The sequence below is a fragment of the Cajanus cajan genome, chromosome 1, assembly GCF_000230855.2.
Source record: "Cajanus cajan strain Asha chromosome 1, NIPB_CcT2T_4, whole genome shotgun sequence".
NCBI lineage: Eukaryota > Viridiplantae > Streptophyta > Magnoliopsida > Fabales > Fabaceae > Cajanus > Cajanus cajan.
In genome coordinates, this window is record NC_138517.1 from 16,178,290 (window position 1) to 16,196,392 (window position 18,103).

Here is an 18,103-nt window from a genome sequence, read left to right on the forward strand (position 1 = left end):
AAAAATAAAAAACATGAGAAAAGTTCATTAAATAAGATGTAGCTAGTGTTTTAAAAACAAGTTAAGACTGACAAGTCGAACCAATTGAGTCGGAAATTAACAATCCAATCGAGTCTTGAGTCTTATTGTTTATATATATATATATATATATATATATATATATATATATATATATATATATATATATATAATATGATATGAGTCATTATAACTTTGCTTGAATCGACAGGTTTTTTGGTTGAACTAATTAATCGGAATCAAACCAGTTCAATCAATAGTCCTATGTGGACCCCATGAGAATGGAACCTATACTCTTGTAAGGGGAAGAGCCTTAGTTGCCTTTGCACAACCAATATACTTAAAAAAGTCTAATTGTTATATGGGCAACTTAAATTATTTTTATAATTATAATTAATTTTAAATTATATATTTAATAATATAATACATATGCACATACTACATATATTATTGTGACATCAAAATTACAAGTATATTATACATATGTATATATTATTTATATTTTTAATTTATATTAATTTATACAATTTAATATGCAATTTTTCTCATGTATTTTTCATATAGATTAAGAATAAAAATAATTTTAAATAAGATAGAAATTGAAATTTAAGATGCGAGATGAATTTATTGAAATTTATTAGTATAAAATACATACATGAATATTTTTTTTTTGAAAAAATTTAATAGAGATGGAATAATACTATTCAATTAGTGACACATCGATTCAATCTTTGATCCATTGACTTAATACCTTAACCGATTTGATGACCAATGCAATTTTTATAACTATAGATTTAGGTCTCACTTTTTTGTGTTTTCTAATAAATTTCAACTAATAAAAAATATAATATGTAACTAGAATTTTTCATCTACATTTGACGATATCTCGATCAAAAGCCACCTTTAGCTCTTCTACTTAACATTCCTCTATCATTGTTAAGTTTTTAGAAGCTTTTTGTTGAGCCCCGGACAATAACTCCACCATAGCATATGTTTGAGCAGTCTTTCTCTTCAAATCATCGAAAATTCCCCTAGTTGAGTGCCATGAGACAAACAAGTTTATCAAGTAATACACAAATATTCAACTCCATAAGCTACACTAATTCTTAGTTTGAGAGGCTCTTATTCTTCCTAATTCTGTGGTCAACTACCACACACTTAAAGGAAGGTATTGTAGTTAATGGGAGCCTCACCAAAAGCCTATAAAAAGCATCGTTGGTAACATTTCAGATATGTTCTCTTCCCTGTGATATTTTCTTAGTTTCAAGAATAACTAAAGTAACGAAATGTTTAGCACGTATGATAAGAAAGTATTAACTATTCTATCACTACTTCTAATGTCTACCATTAAAAGGCTACATGAAAGCTATAGAGAATATGCACTGAAATATTTCATTGATGTTCAATATAATGCAAACTTTACTTTAAATAGCAGGCCTAATGAATGAAAACCCTACATATATCATCATCTAGTATTTTAGGAAATCACAATAATAATAATATTAATAAATAAATACAATAATATTTTAAGACAATCTTATGTAATCTTTAAACCACTTAATTTTATCTTGAAACCATGACGGTAGGCTAGAAAACTTGGCTGTTGTAACCATGGGACTTGCCGCGATAGCTGGTGAAAGTAGTATGGTGAGTGGTAGGAATTGGCCGTGTAGGGTGACAGTTGTGATTGGTAAATGTACGATTGTTGAAATGAATCCATGGATTAGTGATTATATGCATTCATGAGAGGTGGAGTAGGTACAATGAAAACACCATATGAAAACACCATTTGATAGAAAGTTACTAGCTATTTTATCACTACTCCTAATATCTACCATTAAAAGACTACAAGAAAATTATAGGAAGATAAACATAAATATTGATATTTTTATTGATGTTCAATACAATGCAAACCTTACTTTTAAATAACAAAGCCTAATGAATGACAACCTTACATGTGTCATCATCTAGTATTTTAAAAAATTAAAATAAAATTAATATTAACAAATGAATAAATACAATAACATTTTAAGACCATCTAATATAATCTTTTAAGTCACTTAATTTTATCTCTTTTAGGCCTCGACTAAACTATCAAAGAACAACTCACCAGACGCTAATCGTCAAAATTTCATATCAATTGACTTTTAACTGGTGAGAATACCAGTCACCACCTTTTCGTTTCCACAGAGAAGTTCATGCTTCATCTTGTAAGTTGCTTCCTATCACCAACGAATGTTTAAACCTTTATCATATCCTTAATTCATCAACAACATGCTGTATCTCATTCCTCCCCTCTCTTGCCCCTTTGGTCCTCTACAATGTTGTCAAGCTTGTTGCCCATTTCCCTCATAACTAAGCATTCCACTTACCATCTGTGCCATGACACTATACAGTAGAAACTCCAGTTCCGAAAGGGTAAACTTTGGGTTCCATGGTGCCACTGAATTGACCATAGCATCCCATGATGTGATTATAAAAGGCTTACAAATAGAATTCGGGGTCTTTTGTATTCATCTGTTCCTCATGTCTAATGCCTCTAATTGCTAGTACTTGCAGGTTTTAGATTAATCAACAAAAAGGATGAATACAAAAGTGTAGTCAAGACTCAAGACAATGAAAAAAATTACTTCCAACTAATGATTGAATGAAATTCAATCTACATAACCTGATTGGCATCTGCTTGGGGTATATTCCCCTGCCTTTCACTTTTATACACAATCATTGACCAAAGGCATACAAGCCATACAAAATTCATGTAAGATATGCAATTTAGATGATTTTAGCATTCATTTTGATGTGTTTGCTTCATTTTTGGCTGCTTTGGATGAATTCTTGGAAATAGTAAATCGTTGAGTTGTCTCTCAGCACTGTACTCTGATGTGGCCTGCAAATGTAATTTGATAAGTACAAATAATCGGGGATAAAATACAAGGATATATGTACTCCACCTGGCTTGATTTTGTCAGTGTTGGAGGTACAATACATAGCAGAACCAACATCATAACATATGAAATATAAAGGTATTAAAATTTATAGTTACGAAAAACAACTTATATACCCTATTCTTGAATGAAAATCTCAGTGTTTGAATCTGAGTCCCAGAACAAACTCTTAGGTCAAACCCAAGGGAGTCTAAACAGATAAGTTGTGCCTCCTGCAATAAATTGCAATCAAGGTGATTATTGACTGTAACACATGAGAATGTGCATAAGCACTCTGAAGAAAATGAAACAGATGATAAGGAAATGAAACTTCCCAAATGGTTTATCCTCATTTTTATATTTAAGACACAGATGTCCTTAGCTGCATTTTCTCATTTATAAAGATTGTGGTGTGCTACCACCATTTCTAAAAGCCATCTACGGCAGCAAAATGCAGAGAGTAAGAGAGTGCATTAGCTTTATGTTCTAGATGAATTGAATGAGAAAACTTTAAAATATCATAGGCTCTATCCCAAACATGCTAAAACTGTTTAGAAAAACATTCAGTGGTGACAGCTGACGAGATTTAGACACAGCTACCTAACAAAGTGCTCTAAAGAAATTATTCCAATAGTTTACATATTACCTCCACTTGAAGGCCCTTGCATCTCCAACACAGGGACTTAAGGGCTTGCAAGGTGTTTTCTCCATCAACTTTCAAACGAGATATGATTTTAGAAGCAGAGTGTGCAATAGCATCGGGTTGGGCTTTCACGTAGTCTTCTATTTCAAGGGCAGTCTGCAAAGAATCGGAACAAAAATTTACTTTTCAACCGAAAGAGGTCTAAATAACATATACTTTAAGATATCACACCGCTATATGTTGATGTTGTCCATGTTTTTGTTTCCGCTCCATCAATTATATAGTTATTCAGCTTTGCAGTGAATACAAATAAATCATTTCTGATGACACACCTCTTTTAGTACTGAAGTTGTTCCAGGAAACAACACCACTCTGCCCGAATTTTAGGTCAGTATTATAAATTGTTCTAGAAATTGTCATTTTTTTCTCTCTTTATTTTAACCTTTTCAATGAATTGTATCCATTATTACTTAACTAGGTAGAATTAAAAATTAAGGAAGTCAGCGAAAAACACAGCAAATCACCAGCTTAAGGAAATATGAACAAGATGCATGATCAGTTGCATAAGTTCACAGCTGTTGTCTCTAAACAATCACACACAAACACATACAAGTTGGCAAACTTACAGGATTTCCTTGTGCAGAAAACACTTGAATCTTAATCATCTCCAATTTGTAAAATGAAGTCTCACTAAAGGGGATGCTATCACTATTAGAGTCATTTTCCACCTGCTGTGCTGCATTATCTCCAGAAGATCCTGAATTAAGCACATGACCATTAATCACACCAATATTTTCCCCTTTACTTTCTATGGATTTACTTTTGTTGGTATCACTGGATTGATTGGTAGATAAATGCTTCTGTATTGTAGAATGTTCTTCAACAAAAGCAGGTCTTATAACCCCTTGGATAGCCACACAAGCTGGAGGCTGCTCCATCCAATCAACTGGATCATCTGAAGCAATCTAGAATAATAATAAAGTCAGCTAATACGAATAAACCTAGGGAACATTGAAATAGAAAGGATTTTAGAATGAGGTCTCTTGAAATCACAATTAAGTCATTCCAAACTCCTTCATATAATGAACATTTGACTTGATATCTACCTCTGCCAACTTTTTGGCAAAATACATTGGATGAGAATATTGCATAGTCTCCAATTTTGCCCAGTCTGCAAGTGTTTCATCATCGTCTTCTTGCTCATCATCATCCGAAAAAACAGCCACCCATTCCTGCAAACAATAATACAAAAAAATAATGGATAATCTTTCATAGTAATGGTGTGTACAGTTCAGAAATGAATATAAGCCTCAGAATGATATAAGAAAATTCAGACCGAATCATAATCTTCATTCTCATCTTCATCTTCATCTTCGTCTTCATCCTCTTCATTGCTGTCATCTAAATCCTCAGTATCTTGATCATCAATTTCTTCGATCCCAAAGTCAATTTCTGAAGGACCTGATAAGTCCATCTCGGAGATCATTTCCATTGAATTCACACCTACAATGACTTGCTACAACCAGATACAGAACAGACAATCCACAAACCAAACATTATTACATGTCTTGAGACACAAACTTAGCAAAATGCAACAGAACTGGAGACTAAAGTGAAAGAGTGAAAGATGAAAAATGAGCTAAATAATTTGTAGCACACAAATGATTGGTAAGGCTTGATTGTTTATACTTCAAATGGTGTAATGATACACAAGAAGTAGTGAGAATATAAACTGATTGTTGAAGCCCAAAAGTTCCCAAATTACATTTTTTTGTACATAAAATTCCATTCATAAAGATCAGGCCATCAAATCTAAGTAAACCTTTCCTCTGAATAGATGTCTACCTAAACTGCATGTCAGAAGACATCATGCTAACCGATTGTATGTATTTGAAAAGAAATTCCAGGGCATTTATCTAAAGTGTAGAGACAGCCATACCACAAAATTATTTTCTGAAGTTAGAGATTGCAAAACATCTTCACTGTTCTTCACTTGAAAGTATATATCTGCAATGCTTATAGAATTTAATTAGGTGGCTGAAACCCAAGCTAAAGAAAAATAATACATATTAAATGACAGTCATATTGCTATTACTTACTTCCATGTTCATCAGTCAAATAAGGCAAATCTGGCCAGATAATATTTTCATGAAATTCATCACTAATCAAACTTGAGAACATCAGTGTTGCTTTGCTGTTAACCTAAAAATAATATACGACAATCATCATTATCTAGCATTCGTAGTTGTTATGATAATAACAGATGCAACTGATAAGCTGCTTTATATAGTTCTTCTCCCAAGTTCAGAGTTTTCATTACATGAGTTAAGCTTGGGGATAAAGGATCCAAAGCTCACAGTCTGTTAAAATTTAAGATGATACACAAGCAGTAAGTACTACTAAACAATTTCTTCAATAATTACTGATTTTAATATAACACAATATAAAGATATTTTTGGCATTAGCTTTTCAAAAATGAATATAAATTCAGGTGTGATGAGTTCAATGTTTATTACTAGAATGAAACAATAATCCGGTTAGTGACGTTCTATAACTTAAATAATTTTGTAAAGAAACCTAGTGGATTATTTTGACTTTACACTTGACAAATCCTAACAAATCATTATTATTTTTTCATAACAAAATTTTCCCGCTATTCTTCCTAGGGATTGCAAGAAACCTTGTCAACTTCTCACTTTCCATAAGTCAAAAACTCAACAAATACAGGCTGCAGAAAGGAAAATTATAGAGCAGTTTTCTTGAAAGTTGAATTAACTCATGGATCTCAAAACAAAGAATGATGCCTCGCAAAAGACCATTTGTTCTTAGTTATCTGGTAATTAACTACCCATGTAACTGTAAACCTAAAAATAAAATGCTTTCTTCCTTATTTTCAAATTTTATATACATTTTGAAAGACAAGGAATGCTATATCAATTATAAACAAGTGAATAGAACACTTTTCAAAATGGAATGGAGACACTTGCTATTTGTTTGAACACTTATATTTACCATCATTAATTTTCTTTATAAAACAACAACACAGGTTTGGAACATAAGATGTTCTCTAGCAACCATTTAATCCAAACAGTAAGCTCTTCTTTCTCTCTTTTGTACAAATAAATATAATGCTAAAATGAGAAAACCTAAATGTTTGCCAAATTTTATGTCCTCCTTCCGTGAGGTTACTTCATTGATCAGAAAAATTAATACAACTGAGTACCTCAATAATTGTTCTACTTGTTTCTGCTGCAGTAAGTCTAGCATCTTCACTATTCTCTGATGTTGACGCAGCAACTTCTTCAAATGGATGATAGGATGGCTTCTCATTTTTCTTTACAGGATCCTGAGATCCCAGATGCTCTGATGAAGCCCTAATTCTATTCTTTGCAAGTTTATTTCTTCTTGTGAACGGAATGCTTGTGTATTTTTGACTTCTTACCCTGTGTAGAGTTATATTCATTCACTAATCACTACATATTTCCTCCAACAACATTTTTTAATTTCTAGACTTGGAAGGTAGCCAAAATTTCCAACATTAGTGTTACAGGTAAAACAATACATTACAAATTTGACCCTATCTATATCCTACCAAAGAATTCTTCAAAATACAAAAGATTACATCATATTACAACAATCCCCATTCAAGCATCACTATTGTCATTGCCATGTTGGTTTGACAATCATGCATATTTCACAACAACCTCGAGAAAGGGCAAACACATAGCTTTGCCCTCTACTTCTAGCATAATAACTATTAACTAGCAGGAAATCATACAAATGATGGTAATTTCATTCACCCAAAGAGAAAGTTCGGATAATCACAATGAAACACAAAAATACAAGCACTGGTGGATTGAAAGCGTGTGTGTATATATATATATATATATATATATATATATATATATATATATATATATATATATATATATAGGGAGCATATCAAGTGAGAAGGATTTATTATGAGAGGGTAAGAAGGTTAAAATATAACCCTTAGATTAATTTTCTCTCACTTGATTAATCTAAGGGTTATATTTTAACCTTCTCACCCTCTCATAATAAATCCTTCTCACTTGATATGCTCCCTATATATATATATATATATATGAGTTAATCATCTATACACTGTAAAGTTTTTTACACTGGCAACCAATCATATCTTTTAAAGCTGTTTATTCTATTATTATTTCATTAAATAAGCAACTGACATGATACTATTAAAAGATATGATTGGTTGCCAATGTAAAAAAACTTTACACTAGCAGTGTATAGGTGATTAACTATATATATATATATATATATATATATATATATATATATATATATATATATATACATACATATATTTGTCAGGTCAGATAGAAACAAACTTCCGATTAATCCAGATACTTGGAATCCTATGAATGAAGACATTGTCTCTCTAGAATAGATTTCATTGAATTTCTTTGAAAAGCGTTTTAAGGGTCAAGTTTAATTTCAATACACCGTTGCAAAGATTTTACACGGTCAACTAACTAGAAATCATTATCGATACGACATTTAACGTAACTATTACAAAAGTCAACATTTCCAATTAAACAACAATCCATGACCAATAGTATTCTAATTAAATTCATTAGAGGTCTCCACATTAGCAGCATCCTTCCACAATTATCCATTACTTCTGTAACCGTAAAACAACCACATCTTAATTTCCATTCCATAATCACCGAACACACTTCCCTAAGTCATAAATAATCACAATAAGATAGCAAAATCGGCATACCAAGGCACGTCGAAACCGCAGCTGCACGCGAGCCGGCACGACGCAACATAACGCACACCGTTCACGTCTTCAGCGCTCCACATTGAACGGTTATCTGCCAAAAAAGCAGGTCAATGAGCAAATGCATAACAACTACAGTTACTTACTCGGTTAGAACTCTAAAAAAACTACAAAACGCCGCCGTTTTTGCTTCCTAAAAGTCGCTAGAACTTCTCACAACATCACATTCCACAAGTCAAAATCCACCGCCAAGCCGAGTCACCGAAAGCATTCGATTCGATAAACAGAACGAAGCAATCCAAAGAAGAGACAGAGAGAACGGTTTAGAGAGAGTACGATATGGTGCGGCGGCGGAGCGAGCGGCGGCGCCGGAACCGGCGTGGAAACGAACGGCGATGGCAGGCTCGATTATCATCATGGTGTTTTGGTGATTGGTTTGGTTATTTTGGTTGGCAGAGAATATTATGAGAGATCCGTAGCGCTTTGAGGTAGAAGATGAGCCTTTGTTTTTTGGATTAGCTATGGTCCGTGGTGATCTGCTACGGACAAAAACATTGTCAAGTGTGTGCGCCTGGTCACGTGACTTATTTTGACTGGTTCATCCGGTTTTAAACCCAACGTGTCAAGTTTATTTGGATTGGAATAAAACTTGGGTCGGGTTTCAGCTTTTGTTGTTTTTCTTTATTCAAAATATTGCACCTTCTGTAGCTTTGCGTGTGATTTTTCCTTTTTAATTTTAAATTATTACTTTTCTTAAAGCAAATTTTTACGTTTTTAAACTCTGGTAAACTTAAAATAAATAAAAATTAATAATAATTGTATTACCCAAAGATGAGTTCGGGCCCAACCTAATTCGGTAACCCGTTTCAGTTGGCCCAACTTGACACGAGACCCGAGGACATACACGTGACACCGCAGCCCTACCCTACAGTAAGAAACGCCGTCGTTTCGGATCGAGTAATAAAATATCCATCCATCCCAAACTCTTAGCGGTATTTCACGTTTGTGTTCTTCGCTTACAGAACAGTATACTACACCACACTTGTTTCTCTCTCTGAAATGGTTCAAAAGGGTAAGAGTTCGCAACGCTGAGTTTTGAGTTCCACAACACTGGACTAAAGTGTGCTTAAGCCGTGGTATGTTTCTTTTCTATTTTTTCTTAATTCAATTTTCAGTGGAACTGGACGCTGTAATGATGAAGGTTGTGTGGCTGTCATTGATGAATAATTTATGTCACAACAAGGTGTAGATTTTATGTCGTTGTGTGAATTTATGAGCTTTTTCATTGAACTTGTTTGCCCTGTTAGTTTATTTATCGACAAATTGAAAACCCAGTAGCAGTTTTTAATGTGTAAAATGAAATGACGTGGTTGAGAAAAGGTTGCTCCTTATGTGCAAATGATGCTGAGGGATGGATTTATAAAAATTAAAATTAAAATTAATGGCATGTATTACCTAGCTGTAACATAGCTGAAAAAGCTGATTCAAATAAGTAGATAAAGAAAATGAGTTTTTCTGGTTTTGTTAAAATTGGTAACAAGTATTGATTTTATGTATCAGGCTGGTTGGTATCTTAATCTATGTTTATGTTGTGGTACACAGAAGCTGGAATATTGAGACTGCTAAAAGCAAAAATTGGAATCAGAGGCTAACTAAATTGCTCTTTTCTTCGTAATGATTATTATTGTTACATAAGTAATTGTTGCTATGCCATAAATTTCCCACCGAGACCAAACAGGCAGTCAATAATTTGTGAAAGCATAAGAAATTGAGTATGCTAAAAGGAATTCATAACCCTGGACTCTTTGTAAGTCCTCGTGATTGTTTATGTCCTCATGATGTTTTGTCTTCTATTTTAGAGTTTTTTAGGTCCTCAAGATGCTTGCACTCACTGATTCTCCTCTACTTATTGCTAAAACATTTGAAGCAATAAAAATACCAACAAGTACACGAGGCACTGTGGTAAGATCCTAAGGTCTACACTTTTCAGGATGGAATACTTTTTACATCAAATGTTTTAGCTCTACTAAATGAAACAGTTGATAAACCTGTCTGAATTTCATTTTTTTAATACTAGGTATGTGCTGCAAAAGGTCCAAGACCTAGATATCCCCGAGTTTGGAAGACCAATAAAAAAATCGGGACCATTTCCAAGGCTGCTAAGCTAGTTAATTCTGTAAGTGTCTCTCTATTCATTTCTGTCATTAACCTGATAATTTAAGCTTCAATTGTTTTCTCTCTTGGAAGTTGTGGCATTCTCATTTTTTCAGAAACTTTCAGACTGATTTTTCTTGGATGTTTTTGCATTTCTCTGGTAAAGTAATTTTTCTAATGTCTTGTACAGATTAAGGAACTGTCAAATGTCAAAGAGGAAGTTTACGGGGCTCTTGATTCATATGTTGCTTGGGAGTTAGAGTTCCCTTTAATCACGGTGAAAAAGGCACTCAAAACCTTAGAATTTGAACAAGAGTGGAAGCGGGTAATACAGGTACTTTTAAAAAAGTATTGTATCCAGAAGAATTTGTAATGTTCTTTGTTTTGTGTACTTCTTGTCTTTCTTTAAAGTTGCATCGAACAAGTTCTCTGAAACATCTAAAGATAGATGTTCAGCCCAAATTTGCATCTGATTTTATTTATTTATTGTTGTTTCCCTACTCTTACAATTGCTCCTGCTGTACATTCCATATGGGGATAGCCTATGAACTAATATCCGTATGCAAATTACACATGACACTTTAGGTAACAAAATGGATGTTGAGCAAAGGTCAAGGAAAGACAATGGGAAGTTATTTCACTTTACTTAATGCTTTAGTAGAAGATGACCGTCTTGATGAAGCTGAAGAGCTTTGGACAAAGTTATTAATGCAGTACATGGAAAGTTTGCCTCGTAGATTTTTTGATAAAATGATATCTATCTACCGTAAAAGGGACATGCATGATAAGATGTTTGAGGTATTATGATTTGCAGTTCTATCAGTTTTAACTATTTAGCATTAGTTTAGATAAATTTCTCAATAAACACTTATAGGAGGAAATAAGAAGGAAAATTTAAATCAATTTCTCTATAAGTTAAAATTAGTTAATATACAAATTAATGATAAGTTTTTGGAGAAACTAATACAAAAGAGTTTTTACAAATTAGCTTATGTGTAAATTAATTTTAGCTTATGTAGAAATTTATTTCTTTTTTCTTTTTTCTTCTCTTATTAAGTACTTGTGGAGAAGTTCATCAAAAGTAATCCTTACTCAATGACATTATTGAATAACAGTAACATGTCAACATAACATGTTCCTAAATTAGTAAGACTAGATGATACTTTATTTGAATGTATCTGATTCTATAGACTTGACACATCATGGATATTCACTTCTTGATTTCTTCTGTAGATATTTGCAGACATGGAGGAGCTTGGTCTTCGACCTAGTATTTCTGTGGTCTCAATGATTGGAGAAGCCTTCAAAGAGCTGGGTATGCTAGACAAATACCAGAAGTTACATGCAAAATATCCACCACAACAATGGGAATATAGATACATCAGAGGAAAGCGTGTAAAAGTCAAAGTGCAAGTTCAGTCTAATCAGGTCAACACATACTTAAAAAGGCATGAGAATGTTGAAACAAACTTGGACTTAAACAATAATTATAAATCTGAAGAAGAGACTTCAGAGATAATTGATGATCAACAACTCAGACAGGATGCAGATATAATATCCATGGAACCTGAACAAATTTCAAATGATATGTATGACAGTATGGAACCTATTTTGGATGTGTAATGGAATGGGAGAATGATGATAAAAAATTATTTCAGATAAGTTTCTGTTGGCAGTTATTGTTTATCATAGTTGAAATCATTATGTGCATGTCCATGTCCTACAAGTTAAGAGTGAAGACACTCTAGGAGAAGGACTAGGAGAACAAGTTTTTAAAAATTTCACAAAATGTGAGGTTGAGAATCTGATGATGGCTATTTCATTAGAGGATATCAAATAATTCATTAAACGAGCGATCTACTACTCAGGGATCCTGCAATCAAGAAGCCAAAGAGTTGAAGTTCTCCGAAGCCAGTATCAATGCTGAATTCAACATGGGTGCTATGACTTGAAATTCACAAGATGCACGTTTCTGCATTAGAGAGACTTTGATTACGCTGTTATGCAGGTTGGTTTTGTATTGTTTCTTATATGTATAGTATTCAAATTCTATTTCTAATTCTAATTTATGGGTCTAAAACTTTTTCAAAATCCAGACTAGAGCATGAGAGTCTGGCAACATGTTTGTTTTTGCGTTTGTGAAGGGAGATTTGTGTTTTCTTTATGTGATATTTAGAATTTATAAAGTAAAGTATTAAAACTAGCTTTCCATCCAACAGGGCTTTTTAATGCTTGTGGTGTAGTTTTTGAAACTATTTACTTAAGTGAGATTGTTTTGTAACTATTTATGCCTTTTGAGTCGTTTTACACTGTCACTATGGGTCACGTGATACATGTAATTGGTTATTTTAGCCATGAAAGCCATGAAGAAAGAGTTTATTATTAGTCACTATAGGTTATAGTGACAAAAAATTTTATAAGTACAAAATAATTTCCTTAATCTTTTTTTATTCTTTAATTTTTTAGTTTTATACTTCTAATTTTTAATTTATCACTTTTTTCTTTTTCGCACACCTCTTTTCTTCTCTCTTTCAGTTTTTAATAAATAGTTTTAGTTTTCTCGATTTTGAGATTACTCTTTTCCTCTCCCCCCTATCTCTTTCACTTTTCACATGCACTCGAACAGTAGAATTGGGGCGTAATGGTGTTGTAGGCAAGTGTAGTTTCCTTGACAGTTTTTGTCAACCAGATGCCCATGTTTTCCTCCAACACTTACTTCCCTTTTACACTTTCAAAAACCTTAACATTAAATTTAGTGTTATAGAAAAAATATTTCGGAACACTAATTTCACAATTTTGGAGTTCTTTATAGAATAGTAAAATTAGCATTCCAAATAACATTTTCCGGAATTGTGTTTTTTATATACTTCTAGAAAGTTCTTTTTGGAACAGTAAATTTAGTATTTCGGAAAGTACTTTTTGGAAGTAAGTAAAATAACACACTACTGGAATGTACTTTCCGAAACATTAAATTTAGTGCTTTAGAAAGACCTTTATGAAATTATGTAAAATAAATTTTTAGAAAGTATTTTTCGAAATAATAAAATTAATGTTTTAGATAGTATTTTTTGAAAATGTATTGTTTTACATAATTCTAGGAAGTTTTTTTTCAAAATTTTAAATTTTAAATTTCAAAAAGTACTTTCAAGAATAACGAATTTAGTATTCCAAAAAGAATTATCTGGAAGTATGTTAAGAATACAATTTTAGAAAATACTTTTGGGAATATGAATTTTACTATTTCGGAAAATAATTTTTGGAACATTAAAATTATTTGATGTTATGTTTTATAGATGTATAAATGGGGAAAGTGTTGAAAGAAAGAACACACATTTGGCACCATCTTCAACACTGTCGAGAAAGTCACAAGCACTTATAATACTATCGAAAACTAGCTATACGTCTTGGGTGTGTGTGAAAACTAAAAGGTGAGAGAGAGAGAAGGTAATAGTGTGAAAATTGAAAGAGGAGAGAGGAAGAGAGTAATGTAAAATTGAAAAAAAAATTAAAATTACATACTGAAATAAGCAGGGAGTGGGGGAAAGATAAGAAAGTGCATATGAAAATTGAAAAGAAGAGAAAAAGGAGAAAAGAAGGTGTGTCAAAAGGAAGAAGAAAGTGCTAAATTGAATATTGGTAGTATAAAATAAAAAAAATAATTAAAGATATTATAAGAATTTCTTCATTTATTTAAAAAAAGGTGTATATAATATATCATGAGCTTATATATATATATATATATATTTTTTGGATTGCTATAACCCATAATGATCCCATTTTTTTATTTTTATTTTTTAAGGGGACGAGGTCCATAGTGACCCTACTTTTATTTATTTATTTATTTTTATTGGGTCATTGTGGTCCATATCATCTTTATTTTTTTTATTAGGTTGTCATGGACTATATCATCTCTATTTATTTTGGGTCATTATGACCCATATCGTCTCTATTTTATATTGTTTGATGATTTAAAATGAGTTGGTTGTAAATGGGTCTTTGAGACCAAATGTGACTTGAAAGACAATATTGAAAAGTACAAAGCTAGACTCGTTGTCAAAGGTTTCATTCAAAAAGATAACATTGACTATAAAAAGACCTATTCTCTTCAGTTTTTAACATGGACTCTTTTTGAGAATTGTGTTGGTTTTGGTAGATCATTATAATTTAGAGTTTCACCAAATGAATGTAAAGATTGCCTTTTTAAATGTTTTTATAGGAAAGGAAAATATGGTGTCTAAATTAAAGAAGTCAATATATGAACTAAAACAGACTTCCAAACTGTGGTATCTTAAATTTAATGATACCATTACGTTGTATGGTTTTGTAGAGAACATCGTTAATCAATGTATTTAAACGAAGGTCAATGGGAGAAGGTTTGGAATTTTAGTCTTATATGTTGATGATATTTTGTTTGCTACTGATCATGTTGCTATGCTACATGATGTAAAGAAATATCTCTTTAATAATTTTGAAATGAAAGATATAGGTGAGACATCTTATGTGATAGGAGTATAAATATTTTGTGATAGATCACAATAAGTGTTAGGATTGCCTCAAAAAGGATATATCAATAAGGTGTTAGGGAGATTTAGAATGGAAAAGTTCTTTGTAGAGATTGTTCCAATTCAAAAAGGGATTAAGTTTAGTTAAATGCAATGTTATAGAAATGACTTGGAACGAAAGGAAATAGAATTCATCCCTTATGCATTAGTTGTTGGAAGCTTGATGTATGCCCAAACATATACTCGGTTGAATATTAGTTTTGTTGTAGGAATATTGGGTAATATCAAAGTAATCTTGGAATATATCATTGGAAAGATACAAAGAAAGTTCTTAAGTATTTACAAGGCACAAAGGATTACACATTCACATATAGAAGGTTAGATCATCTTGAAGTAATTGACTATTTGGACTTAGACTATGCTGGATGTATGGGCTCACAATCTACATTTGGGTACATATTTCTTTTAGTTAGAGAAGTGAGGTTATGAAAAAGTGCAAAAAAATCCATGATTGTCACTTCTACCTTGGAGGCCGAGTTTGTGGCATGCTTTGAGGTCACAGTTCAAGCATTATGATTTCGAAACTTTACTTCAAGATTAGGTATTATTGACGATATAGCCCAACCACTAAGGATTTATTGTGATACTCTACAGTTGTCTTCTTTAAGAATGACAAATACTCTAATGGAGCAAAAATATGGATTTAAGGTTTTTGTCAATTAAAGAAAAATTGCATAAACATAAAGTATGTATTGAGCATATTGGTACAAAATTAACGATAAGGGATCTGTTGATTAAAAGTTTACCATCCAAGATATTCATTTGTCATGTTGAAAGGATGGGTGTTATGGATAAGTCCTTGTTAATGATGTAGTATGATGTATATATATACATATAGTTATAATGCTCTTATTGGATGAAACTTATGAATTTAATTATAGTTGTTTTAGTTTATCTTGTCATTCCCATTATATGGTATACATTATTGTTTTAGTGAAATGATAAAAATGTGTCTTAGAAAGGACAATAAAGACACATATTACAATATTAATTAAAGTTGAGTTGAATTAAATGATTTGTGATACATGGAAGGAACCAAGTAGTTAATATAACTTGCAATAGCCATGATTCAATCATTTTAATTTAATTAATGATGGTGACTTGTAAATTTAATATATGGTGCGCTCTTCTAGTTTAATGTTGAATCTTCAAGTTATCATATGAGGCAGGTGGAAGAATGTTAGATTATTTAATCTAATAATGACTTATGTAATTAGATAATGACTTTTTTAATGAAAGGGTGTTTAATGTAATGGTTGTTAGACTTAAAATATATTAAGAGTCATTGAGAATTATTTTAAATTTATTAAAATTAATGTTCTTCCTTCTCATTTTATTAAGGATAATTTTGACATTAAAAATTTTGAATTTGAATATGAGAGGTTATGGAAGTTAAGTTAGTTTTACTAAAATTGTAACCTCTTTTCTCTCTCAAAAGGGTTCTTTGTTTGTAGGCATCTTAAAAAAAACTTGGTTTTCATGAGAACAAAGAAAATGTCAAGAACTAAATAAAAAGATTTCAAAACCATCATAGAAACCAAAAAAGGAAGTAAGAAAAGGGAGTATGTCTTTTAAATTTCTAAATTGCATTATAAATCTGAGTATGTCTTTTAAATTTCTCATAGAAATTACAAAATATAGTAGTAGTAAAAAATGTGTTATCTAAGAACCTTAAAAGAGTGTAATCTTCTCAAATAATAAACACTATAAAATTACATGTAATTATAAAATTTGTTTACACACCATTCAGAATCTAGAAACCTAAATTGATATATACTAAATAATATATAGGAAGGGGAAGTTTTAATAGAACAAAGGGAAATGCTATAATGTGAGTTTGAAACAAAGTAAAATGTGATTATAATTTATAATACAGTTTCAACCCATTTAGGGAATGAAATACTCCAGCTTAGTAACTGAGATAGCACTTTGCCTTATATAGATGCATCAGGGAGTCATGTAACCCTGATAAATACTAATTATATATATATATATATATATAAATACTAAAATGAAAAATTGAAGTGTTACAACCTCCAACTTTGTGTTCATAATAACAGGAGTCTCCAGATTCATTAAGAATTTCGAAAGACGTAAAACATTTTTTTTTCTCTCTATTTTTTTTTATTACATTTGAACTTTTTCTCCCTTCACTTTTTATCTCTCAACTATACAAAGTATTATATGAATTGTATCATAAATCATTATTTATGATATGTTTATTGAAGTTTTAACAACTACCTTAAAATTAAATTATATTAATATTGATGATTTGTGATTAACTGGCTGTATAAAATATTTTATACTTAAGTTGCATTGGATCGATGACATAAAACCCTAATACTTATACGATGGGTTAAGCTAAGAATTTTTCAAGTCTTTCCCCAATTGTTGCGGTTAAGCACTTGAGCTGACACAAGACAAGTTGAGCTAAGAATTTTCCAAGTCTTGCCCCAATAGTTACGGTTGAGCCTAAGTCTTCTTCGAAAACTGTATTTTTTTTCTTCCATAAATTATTTTTCTATTTATTTTAAATTTGAATGCTGTACATGTTAGCAAAACAAAAAAAAGTTGAATGCTGTTGCCTTATTATTATTATTATTATTTTTTATACTGCAGAAAAGTAATGCAAAGATCCAAAAGTAAGAGTACAAGCTTGTAATTAACAAAGACAGTGGCATAGCATATCTGGTAATCAAAGTATAATGGAGAGAAGTAGGATAATTATTGAAAACAGTAAGAGGTCCCTCAAGATGATGCTCATGCAACGTACTCTGTCACCTTCTTTGTTTATTCAAAGCTAATGTTCCAAACCCTCGCACTTATCTCTTATTGCATTATCATATACGTATACTATTTATGTCACCCTTCATATATATATCTTAGAGACTTTTCAAAGTCTCCCCCTAAAATGTCACTATTATCCACTTTAAATATATATAACGTATTTAATACTACCTTATTTTGTAATATTTCATTTTTAATTTAACTGTTTCAATGTTAAATTGAAAATAAATAAAAAAAATCAGTGTGGTAA

The 18,103-nt window shown here is 31.5% G+C and overlaps 2 protein-coding genes across 6 annotated transcripts; one reads left to right on the plus strand and one right to left on the minus strand.

Moving 5' to 3' along the window:
* Nucleotides 1-2,561: 2,561 nt before the first annotated feature.
* LOC109804200 (Pentatricopeptide repeat (PPR) superfamily protein) lies at nt 2,562-8,891 on the minus strand. 2 transcript variants are annotated; one of them, XM_020365992.3, is made up of 11 exons: nt 8,687-8,883; nt 8,351-8,444; nt 6,809-7,028; nt 5,685-5,787; nt 5,525-5,592; nt 4,922-5,101; nt 4,692-4,817; nt 4,212-4,550; nt 3,589-3,741; nt 3,080-3,175; nt 2,562-2,905 (listed from the first exon to the last, which is right to left on the minus strand). In XM_020365992.3, the coding sequence occupies exons 1-11, from the start codon at nt 8,766-8,768 to the stop codon at nt 2,801-2,803; spliced, it is 1,566 nt and encodes a 521-aa protein (XP_020221581.1). In that variant the 5' UTR covers nt 8,769-8,883; the 3' UTR covers nt 2,562-2,800. The 2 variants fall into 2 exon arrangements, with proteins under 2 accessions (XP_020221581.1, XP_020221582.1); XM_020365993.3 differs by lacking the exons at nt 2,562-2,905; nt 3,080-3,175 and adding an exon at nt 3,194-3,380 and having other exon boundaries at nt 8,687-8,891.
* Nucleotides 8,892-9,326: 435 nt separating this feature from the next.
* EMB1417 (Pentatricopeptide repeat (PPR) superfamily protein) lies at nt 9,327-17,890 on the plus strand. 4 transcript variants are annotated; one of them, XR_003804533.2, is made up of 8 exons: nt 9,327-9,486; nt 10,210-10,312; nt 10,428-10,526; nt 10,695-10,838; nt 11,090-11,302; nt 11,738-11,932; nt 12,373-12,512; nt 17,686-17,890. XR_003804533.2 is itself a non-coding variant. In XM_029272377.2 (7 exons), the coding sequence occupies exons 2-7, from the start codon at nt 10,229-10,231 to the stop codon at nt 12,454-12,456; spliced, it is 819 nt and encodes a 272-aa protein (XP_029128210.1). In that variant the 5' UTR covers nt 9,327-9,486; nt 10,210-10,228; the 3' UTR covers nt 12,457-12,720. The 4 variants fall into 4 exon arrangements, 3 of the variants coding, with proteins under 3 accessions (XP_029128210.1, XP_020220836.1, XP_082931958.1); XM_029272377.2 differs by lacking the exon at nt 17,686-17,890 and having other exon boundaries at nt 12,373-12,720; XM_020365247.3 differs by lacking the exons at nt 12,373-12,512; nt 17,686-17,890 and having other exon boundaries at nt 11,738-12,166.
* The last annotated feature ends 213 nt before the right edge of the window (nt 17,891-18,103 follow it).

Excerpts from the sequence above, each read along its gene's own strand:
- LOC109804200 (XM_020365992.3), bottom strand. The coding sequence starts at position 8,768 with ATGATGATAATCGAGCCTGCCATCGCCGTTCGTTTCCACGCCGGTTCC. Across the intron at positions 8,445-8,686 it reads CTCCGCCGCCGCACCATATC|ATAACCGTTCAATGTGGAGC; the intron begins GTACTCTCTCTA and ends CTTTTTTGGCAG. Across the intron at positions 3,176-3,588 it reads GCAAGGGCCTTCAAGTGGAG|GAGGCACAACTTATCTGTTT; the intron begins GTAATATGTAAA and ends AATTTATTGCAG.
- EMB1417 (XM_020365247.3), top strand. The coding sequence starts at position 10,229 with ATGCTTGCACTCACTGATTCTCCTCTACTTATTGCTAAAACATTTGAA. Across the intron at positions 10,839-11,089 it reads AGTGGAAGCGGGTAATACAG|GTAACAAAATGGATGTTGAG; the intron begins GTACTTTTAAAA and ends ATGACACTTTAG. Across the intron at positions 11,303-11,737 it reads TGCATGATAAGATGTTTGAG|ATATTTGCAGACATGGAGGA; the intron begins GTATTATGATTT and ends TTTCTTCTGTAG.